The sequence below is a fragment of the Branchiostoma belcheri genome, unplaced genomic scaffold (assembly GCF_001625305.1).
Source record: "Branchiostoma belcheri isolate BF01 breed outbred unplaced genomic scaffold, Haploidv18h27 scaffold26, whole genome shotgun sequence".
NCBI classification, from domain to species: Eukaryota; Metazoa; Chordata; class Leptocardii; order Amphioxiformes; family Branchiostomatidae; genus Branchiostoma; species Branchiostoma belcheri.
Genome location: NW_017803865.1, coordinates 13,112 through 22,762, shown reverse-complemented (window position 1 = coordinate 22,762; position 9,651 = coordinate 13,112). Strand labels below are relative to the sequence as shown.

Sequence of the window (9,651 nt, the reverse complement as noted above, 5' to 3'; positions counted from 1 at the left end):
GGCGTCCTCGCTACCTGGTTGATCCTGCCAGTAGTCATAGGCTTGTCTCAAAGTTTAAGCCATGCACGTACAAGTTTAAACTGTCTCAGTGAAACTGCGAATGGCTCATTAAATCAGTTATGGTTCCTTTGATCGTCACATCCTACATGGATAACTGTGGTAATTCTAGAGCTAATACATGCGGAAGAAGCGCCGACCTCACGGTCTGGCGTGCATTTATCAGACCAAGACCAACCCGGGGTTCGCCCCGGTCCCTTTGGTGACTCCGGATAACACAGCCGATCGCGCGGTCTTCGCACCGGCGACAGATCATTCGAATGCCCTATCAACTTTCCGGGAGTGTATATAAAAGACAAATAGATCTTATATACACACCGGGAGTGTATATAAAAGACAAATAGATTTTATATACACTCCCGGAGTGTATATAAAAGACAAATAGATTTTATATACACTCCCGGAGTGTATATAAAAGACAAATAGATTTTATATACACTCCCGGAGTGTATATAAAAGACAAATAGATTTTATATACACTCCCGGAGTGTATATAAAAGACAAATAGATTTTATATACACTCCGGGAGTGTATATAGCCACGTTCATGTGGAACAGTGTCAGGTCTCCGTCAGAACGCGAAGACATGAGATCCGTCAGAACGCGAAGACATTACTAAGTCGCAAAGTGTATATTTAACCTATATCTACTTAATCTATTACAACATGTTCTTGACCTTTTGGGGTGGGTGGGGGTATGAAAGTTTCAGTTTGAGAAGTCTTTTAACAACTTAATGAGCCTTACCTGCAAGCAAAGGCATGGTGCACACAGCCAGGCAACGGGCGCTGTAGATCATCCTAGCGGTCATGTCGGGTAGTGCAGGAGTGGTCCACGGCACCCAGGACGACTTGCTGAGGGAGGCCTTCACCACCATCCCCACCAACCAGCCGGACAGAACCAGCGTCACGGTCATCTTCTTCAGCGGCGGCTGGTGAGAGATGAGCGACACCCGCCGCTGTTGGAAGGACGAGTCGTACAGCTTGGCGGCCAGTGCCGCCCCGCCGGTCTGTGCGCCGAAGTCCACGCTGGCCCGGGGCCTGGCGTGTAGAGTCATCGCCTCCGCATTCTCCTCCATGGCTGTACCGGCGCCCTCAGCTAGCAGAACCATTTTCAACTGGAAACAGAAGGACAAAGTTTCAGCCAGATGCTCTCGCTGGCATATACAATGTTTTCCAATCAAAAGTCACCCCTTGGTCTTACCCAGACATCTACCCTGAGGCATGAGTGCATTGCCCGAGGACACCATTCCTCAAGTTGTCTCTGTCCCTGCCAAGCAAATGTCTCATACAAGATAAGTTTTGACTGGGTTTTCGGTGCCAAAAACTAAGGACCAAGAACAGGACAACAAGTCGCCGCTAGGAGTCGCTGCGAGCGGCCCGGCGGCCACCTGTTTTACCCTCGCCAAGGTCAGCCGGCTCATCTGCGAACAAAGCTGGAGACGTGCCAGAATATGACGGGATATACCATGTAGTAAACAAATGGTTCGCGACAACTGGTCGTGCGCGCGTTGGTTGTACACAGTGCATTGCTTTCCTCTGAGCATACAAAACTGGGAGCGGCGAGTTTCCGCCTTCTCGTGGCAAACGGGCGGTTGAGAACACGTCGTGCGCCGGCTGATCGCGACCGTCGTAAAAATAAAGGGTCGTCAACAAGCCTAACAGTGGGTAAGGGCTAACAGGTCACTTTCTACAACCAATGTTGCCAAATCTCTGGCCTCCTTAACACATGCATGTCTCGCACTCAGTGGTGAGTAGTGATTATCTATTTTATCATTCATACGGAGTGGAGTTAATCTAGATCGACGAAACGTCCAGTAGCACGGAGCCTTGTAGGGCGGACTTTTTGTTCCAATCTTGTCGAACAATTTGAGGTCGACCGGGGCACAGAATAACTGATCTGGAAACATGAGAGCAAGGCTTATTTTTCAACCAGCGTGACAAAAAAGTAGATCTGACAATTATATGCTATGAATAAAAAAGGCTTAATGTTGGAAAATAAAGACAGGAAACGTTTAAAAGTGTTGATTCATTCAATGAGGTATAGAAGCAATTAGTAGGCTAGGTCTTTTCTTTCGAGCGACGCACAAACAACAACAACAACAACAAAATAGACTAGAGGCCATCAAACAAAACTCTGGTCAAAAATTGAATGCGTTGTATTGATTCAGCACCCCAAAGAAAGCAGATCGCAACAGAAACGAAAATAATTGAATAAATCGAAAAGAAATGAAAGAAATTGCAAGTTGTAGCGTCGGGATGAAAGTCGTGCCCCTTTTCTGAGGACTTGGAAAATCTGCCCGAAAAGTTGGTCCATGCGAGACGTGCCACGTTCCTGTCAATCACACACTGGGGAAGAAGGTTCGTGGGAATTCTTTTGCGCAGGCGCAGACCGACTGTTCCCCGCACGTCCTGTTGGCCCAAGTTTTGTTCCTTCTTTCCAAATTTAGAACCACGAAGCCCCAGGTGAGTTGGTGCCACGCCCCTTAATGACATACTGTACCTTCCGGGGCCTGGGTCTTTTGTTTACAGATTGCTGCTTACCGTCACGTACCGCCATACAACACCACAACATGATGTATAGTTAACTCAAACTTACTGCAAACTCAAAGTACAGCGTGCTTTGGCACATCCCTTCCCCCGCTGTTTCTATGTGTGGGCGCCCAACGCGTTTCACCTGCGGGCTTCTTTTAGCACTTCCAAAAAACTCCCACATATACCATGATTGCGATCGCTTCCCCCTGTAGCTTCCGCGACCAAAACGTTACTCCATGCGGACCAGCCGCTCTCTAGAAGTCCGCAAACATACCGCGATAGCGAGTGTCCCTGTATCTCCGTTTCAGGAATAGTTTTCCAGGAAGTTCGCTACGCAATATCCGCTCTACTTCTGGTGTTAGCCAGGCAACACAGCGCGGTGAGAGCTGGTCCGCAGCAGAACGTGTCTGAACAACGTTTCCCGTCAACGATTAGAGCTCCATATTTCTCAAGACCCAATGCGAGATCCGAACATTGCATCTTCAATCTGTAGCTTATCTTGCTGGATATATCAACTAACCACAAATAACGAGCTTAAAAACTTACAAAGTAATGTGTTTAGTTCCCGATTCCTCGGTGTCCAATTTGTCCCACAAATTGATTATCAAGGAGAGGAGTGTGTTCGAAATACTGTACTACTGCGCGTAAGGTTTAAACAGTCACCGAAAATACATGCCATGCATACACATATACAGCATTTGCACGGTCGTTCTACCGTAGACATGCTCTTAGTCTAGCCTCCTTTACGTAGCCACAGTTTTCCTCTGTAAATACGCGCAAATAACTCGATATGCACAATTTGTATATACAAGTCGTAACGTCAGGGATAGGGAGACACCGAGCATGACATGTGAAAAATGAGTCAAATTTCCGGCAGCACTTTCTGCTAATAAGGGGAGGTGTGTTTCTCCGCCCAACGACTTTCCCAAAAACTCGCCACCGTAGCTTGACCGTCTAATACGTATTCTTGTTTTAGAATCGATTCCTGTAATATAGCTTGATAAAGCATGTCTTGAAAATGGCTCATTCTTGTCAACAATAACCCCGGTGCATACTCTACAGCTCGCGGTGTGATCGTTGTACCTGTACACACCTTATTTTGCCTGGGGAAAGCCGACCACAGACAACACAAAAATGTGATCGTTTGAGTGGGTACAAAAAAACTTTCCCGTCCTTTTTCTCTGGGTCAGTTTTTTCTGACATGCTTACCCAGTGAACTTGATATCTCCAGAACTCGAAACATAGTCTTACATTCAGAACTCGCCATAGATTTAGGGTTCCTTCGTGTATAAAAAAATTCAGTGAAACGTTACATTGTGAACATAAAATGGTTAAAACTCACCAAGTATTGCAGGTTGCCCCAGAAGAACGGTTTGGGTGCGCGGGAGATCTGTTCTGTCCACTCGGTCAGACGTTCACAAGTTTGTAACGAAGTGTGGGGGATTTCAACCCTCGCAAAACGCATATATACCGATAGTCACGTGACTCAGCGCACCCCACGACCAAATGCTTGGAGGGAACCAGTAGACCACGCCCCTTATTTTGAATGAAAAATACCTGTAAGAAGCGATTTCACTGAAGCGACGCTTTCTCTTGTATATCAATCTTATTATCTTCTTAATACTCCAGAAACAAAGAAAATCGTTATTTTTGCATATTTTACCTGTCCAAACCGTATATATGTATTATCCGACAGAAACTCCGGACTGACAGGTGCCCTCCGCTGACCAGTCACACCGTCAGTCCACCACAGGCTGCGACCGCTGAGCGACTGAATATTTGACACATCACTCAATAATTAACGACTTTCACAGACGAAGAACACTTTTTCTGACGTTTTTCTGCCTTCTCAATCGAATAGTCATACTCTTATATTCTTACAATATACATAATAATCTAATCATGAAATCAAGAGTTGCACAAATCCAATTTTGGTCGCTGAGCGATCCCTCGGCGATCGCCGTCCAGTGGAGAGGAGACCTGGCATGGTGGGGCGCATCTAGACCATGGGAAGGAAATAGGCCAGTCGGAGACCTCGTGACCTGGTGTTTTGTATGTCCAATTGTCCGATGTTGTCCGGTGAGAGGAAATGCTTGAGCGGAGCACAGACCGCGTGTGTGTCCATGTGAGTCAGCCACTGACCATGAGGCGTGGATTGAACGGGGCCAAGGACGTATCTTTCACGTACTCGAATGTGGCATGCGGCATGGTCAGCAATGTAGGCAGTGTCCACAGACTTGTTTTGCACTCTTACATGTACATGTTGAGTGTCATGACACCCCCACCCCCTCCATCGCACTTACGATCACTTGTATTGACTGAGGCTAAATCTTTAAGGCACAACCGTACACGAAATGGCACATGTTATCCCGCATGACCAGCAATGCGGGTAGTGTTGAACTACTCAGTTTACGATGTTAGTAATACGGTTTACGTGTAAATCACACCCTTGTCTTTTACGTCAGTGTAGAAGTAGTAATACATCGTAGAATGTTGGAAAGGAAGCGACGCGTAATACAAATCTCACGCATGGGCAGCTCTGATTGATCAAACACAAAACAACCCTTTAAAAACACACTTGCCGAAATATCAACAAGGCTATAAAATCCCTGTGGACTGTACGAAGGCGCCTCGCAAAGACCCTGCTGCAAGGACAATCACCTGTGAATGACCGCGCCAAGGTTCTCTCTCTGCACATCAGAACCTTGATCTTCGCTTAGTCACAAAAACGACCTTTCCCATGGAAATTCTTGCTAAAGTGACAACCGCATTAGACAGTCCACAGATTTCTGTGTCTTCAAGTCTACCACGGAGCGCTATCTTCCTGATCAAATCTACCTGTAGAGTGAAATACAAGGGTCCTTAACTGCCCTAACCTCGCTAATGATGATGTTTGTGAGCAGGTTGCCAGGAGATAAACAAGTCGACCTGTCAGGTTGATTGACACTTTCGTTGTGCGACTTGTGCGGCTGCGGGTTTCACACGGTCCCAGGTTGGGTTTTGTTGTGCCATTTCCCGATGAACTCACCAAATTGTTTTCTATGATATTTTTTCTATCAGAACGGTAAATGTATACAAAAAAAGGTCACCTCGCCAGAAACGCACCCAAAAATTCCAAGAACGAGATATTCAATGTAGAACACATTGCACATGAGATTTAATAATATATCTGCAGGTACTACTCGCGGCAATCTCCATTCATCGAGAATTAGGTTGTTTAAAGGTCAGTGACTAGACAGGTACCTGGCACCTGTGAATGACGTCATACAAGACGATTATAACCCTGGGAACTTGACTGTCTTTGAGAAGACACTGCGAGAAGCCTGTCAGGCTTACGATATCGCTTTAGATTGCATACATTGTAGAAACAGTAACTAGTCTCTTCCACTGAAAAGACACTAACGTTACAGTACAATGTTAAACGGCACTAAGTTTAGTTACTGGACTTGCGCGCACCGCGTCACTCAGGATCAAGTCGTAGGATAATAATTCCTTTTCAGTTGATTTTGTCATGTGTCCTGAAAAATTCTGGGGTCGTTGTATCTTATACACACGAAAACACACACACACACACGCACACACACACACACACACACACACACACACACACACACACACAAACTCACGCACACATGGACACTAACACACACGCACGCGCGTGCACACACAAACGTACACAACATACATACACATGCACGTACACACATACACACACACACATGCACGTACGCACGCACACACACACACACACACACACACACACATGCACGTGTGCACGCACACACGCACACACATGCACGTACGTACGCACACACTGTACAGTAATGCGAAAACTGGCCATTTTCGCAACATGTCGGAGTTATCTGTGACAGGAAACGTTTTGAACAAAACGTTGAATGAATTCTGTATAAGGTCGGTGTGCCGGAAAGCCAACGTTCGTCGTTCATCCGCTCGTGTTTACTTGTTTGTTTGTGTATTTTACAAATACTTTCCACGAGGCAAAAAGTCCCCGACACCTGCAGAATGGCCTATGTATGCATGGTCTATTTTTGGGTTGATGTACACACCCATATTTGTTGTTTCTCGCCTAAATATGCGGTTCCTTAGACTATGCCGAATGAGAAGCACGTGAGATATTTGTTGACAAAAGTTAGTAGTACGTGCAGTGTCCGAGAGAGAACCCGTACCCAGCTCACGGAGCCCGCGGCCACAATCAACGTCTACGCCGCTGCACCCTGGGTATGCGCCACCGACAAAATGCGCATGCTCCAGGTATTGTCTAAGATACATGCGGCTTTGCCGGTCCCTTTAGGTTCACTGGACTTCTTTGTCGTTTCTTTTGTTTGAGAATTTTCCGCGCCGTCACCGCAGGCAATCGGATGAGTGATTGATACACGTACACACTCAGCGCGGCGGAGGACTTACCGTCTGATCAAGTGGTGTAGTGTTGTGACCATAACCCCTGACCTTGCCTTGTCTCTACTGGCATGACACTGGTGTCCTGGCATAACCCATCGATCATCCGCCGTGCAATCATCACTCAGTACGTGGAACGTCTTCTGTTGTAACTTTCAGTAGAATTTGTAAAGTACACCTGACTATGTAATGATTCAGTGTGTCATACCTTGTGTGTGTTGGCGTGAGACAGAGTTAATCATATTGCTATTTCATATACTAGTAGTTAATATGAAATCTGCTCACAGATAAAGTTACAGTTCTGGGAAACAGAATCGCTTACTCCCTATACGTATATCGGCCTCAGTTTAGAATCTAGCGAAACATTAGTAAAAAAAACGCGCTTTTAGATCTACTTCCTGGCTCCTAGATTTTTTTTCACAGTCATCAACATACAACCTCGACCTTAAAATAAACAACAGAGCCAGCTGATTTTTGCCGAAGTGGAATGACCGAACTGGAACTGTGTTCTGCATTGACGAGAGAGTGTAAACATGAGCTAAGTTTCGATCTGGTTGCTGGCTTGTTTTTTTTTCCACAATTTATCATCAGATCAAAACGCAACGTGTCTGCTTTTGGCCACAGTGATACCTGTGTATGTAACGACCTTGACCGAACTGGAATCCGTGTTCTATATTGACGAGAAAGTCCGTCAGGTCACTACCGACCGGCCCGTCGTTCTGCATTACGCAACGTGTTGAACATTTCTTCAGCATGCCATACTGACGTAATGGGATCATTAGCAGCCGAATGGAGCCGTTATAGCCGAAGAGATTGATCTTTGAAATCATTTTTTTTCAATATATTTTCTGATTCCTATATCGTCTTTTAAATAAAAGATATGCATTGATATGATATGATATTTCCTACGGACTTCATACACGCACTCAAACGCACTAACACAAACACAGACAAACAAACAGTCACACAAATTGTCACAAACAGCACTGTCTCACAATGTTATGCCAAACATCCGTACATTGAGAGTGCACAGTGCTAACATTGTGCAGCTGCAAACATGTACTACTCATTTACCAAAATACGAATGTTGACAACTTGTTATGGTGGGCAACTGTCAGCACATTCTCACTTGTGAGATCAGGGAACATTGATGTTAGCCAGACAGGCCAGTTTTCTGCTTAGTTCCCAAAGTTAGACCAATTACGAATAACACGCAGACAAAGAAAAGTACATATTGATAGTGTTGACATGTTTGAAGTGCAACACTTTTCTTTCTCGCTAAAATACGTTAAACTGTAGAATTCTGAATGTGAGTTGTATCACGAAGAAACTACTTATTCGACATTTATCGCATGATGGACGTTCACTTTCAGGCTCCATCAACTCAATCTCCTGCAGTTACAGAACAAGCTGCCTAAACTAACGTGACTTCTTCCCGAGCACAAGAGCTACCTACCATCTAAAATTCAGGACTCTAGCATGTCCAGCAGTCGCGAGATATCAAAACCGGAAGTTCCGCTGCAGTACCATAATGAGCCACCAGGGGGGGGGGCAAAATTTCATAATTTATAGGTCTCATCAAGACCTACCCACCTACCAAGTTTCATGACAATCCATCGAAACCTTCTTGAGTTATCGTGCTTAACTACATATTAGGTACATGTACATACATACATACATACATACATACATACACACACGCACAGGCTATGGAATACATAACCTTCATGGCGAAGGTAATAAGGCCTCCCGAACTCTAGCCGAACTCTCCCCAATCATGGTTAGGAGTAGGTCGGGAGCAATACCTTCTGGGTCGAATGTTTCAAAATGTTTAAGACATTCGGGTGTGGACGAAAGGTTCGGTCATGGTTGGCTGGTGTTCAAGAGTAGGTTGGGGCGTGGTTGGCAGTGAACTTTGACACAAATTCGATTCGATTCGTATTAAAGGTAGGCGTGGCCTAAATCTGGTCAGACTGCTCCCGAGCTTCAGCCAACCTGTCCGTGACATCCTTGGTCGGTCGATGTTCGGGGGAAGGTTCTGAATGTGTGACAGTGGCTTTAGACACATCGCTACAAATGGATTGAGGTGAAGAAAAGGCTCGCCTCCAAATATAGCACTTCTCTCGACCTTCGTTTGACTTTCAATGTTGCAGACTTGTCCCCTGGGCTGCCCTATTCTCCTTAATCAGCACCGATACCACAGAACAGCGGGAAGGGGTCCAACTCTGCATCCGCGCTGCCAACAGTCGTCTGCAACCGTCACTTACATAACATTCGGGGCACGTGGAGCGGACTGGATGGGGAAAATGCCGAGGCCATTATCGAAGGACGCATTTTCGTTTTGGAATCTTCACCCACGTACTATTCTCACTCAAAACAGTAGTAAAGTGCGGCTCAACTGTCTTATGACAACTGAATACCTGTGAATCACTGCGGATAATGTAGACGGGGGTGGAGGGTGCCTTACAAGAAGATTGAAGATCAATAGAGTAAAGAAACATGAAACGTATCTATTTGTTTTTCTTGTTTGTTTGTTTCTTTGTTTGATTGATTGATTGATTGATTGATTGATCATTTTATTCAACCGGGCCTTATTTCTTATATATTAGTAGTTTAGGCTGAGACAGGGATGAGGAAGGGGTCTTTGA

General features: G+C 45.4%; 1 protein-coding gene across 1 annotated transcript in view; it reads right to left on the bottom strand.

Moving 5' to 3' along the window:
• Window positions 1–4,122, bottom strand: part of LOC109472006 (transmembrane protein 79-like) — a 6,162-nt gene extending 2,040 nt beyond the window's left edge. Inside the window, exons 1-2 of the mRNA XM_019771579.1 lie at window positions 3,930–4,122; window positions 801–1,170 (exon numbers count right to left, since the gene is read on the bottom strand). Coding sequence (XP_019627138.1) covers window positions 801–1,170; window positions 3,930–4,052 — 493 coding nt within the window. The 5' untranslated portion in view covers window positions 4,053–4,122. The remainder of the gene's footprint in view (window positions 1–800; window positions 1,171–3,929) is intronic.
• Between the last annotated feature and the right edge of the window lie 5,529 nt (window positions 4,123–9,651).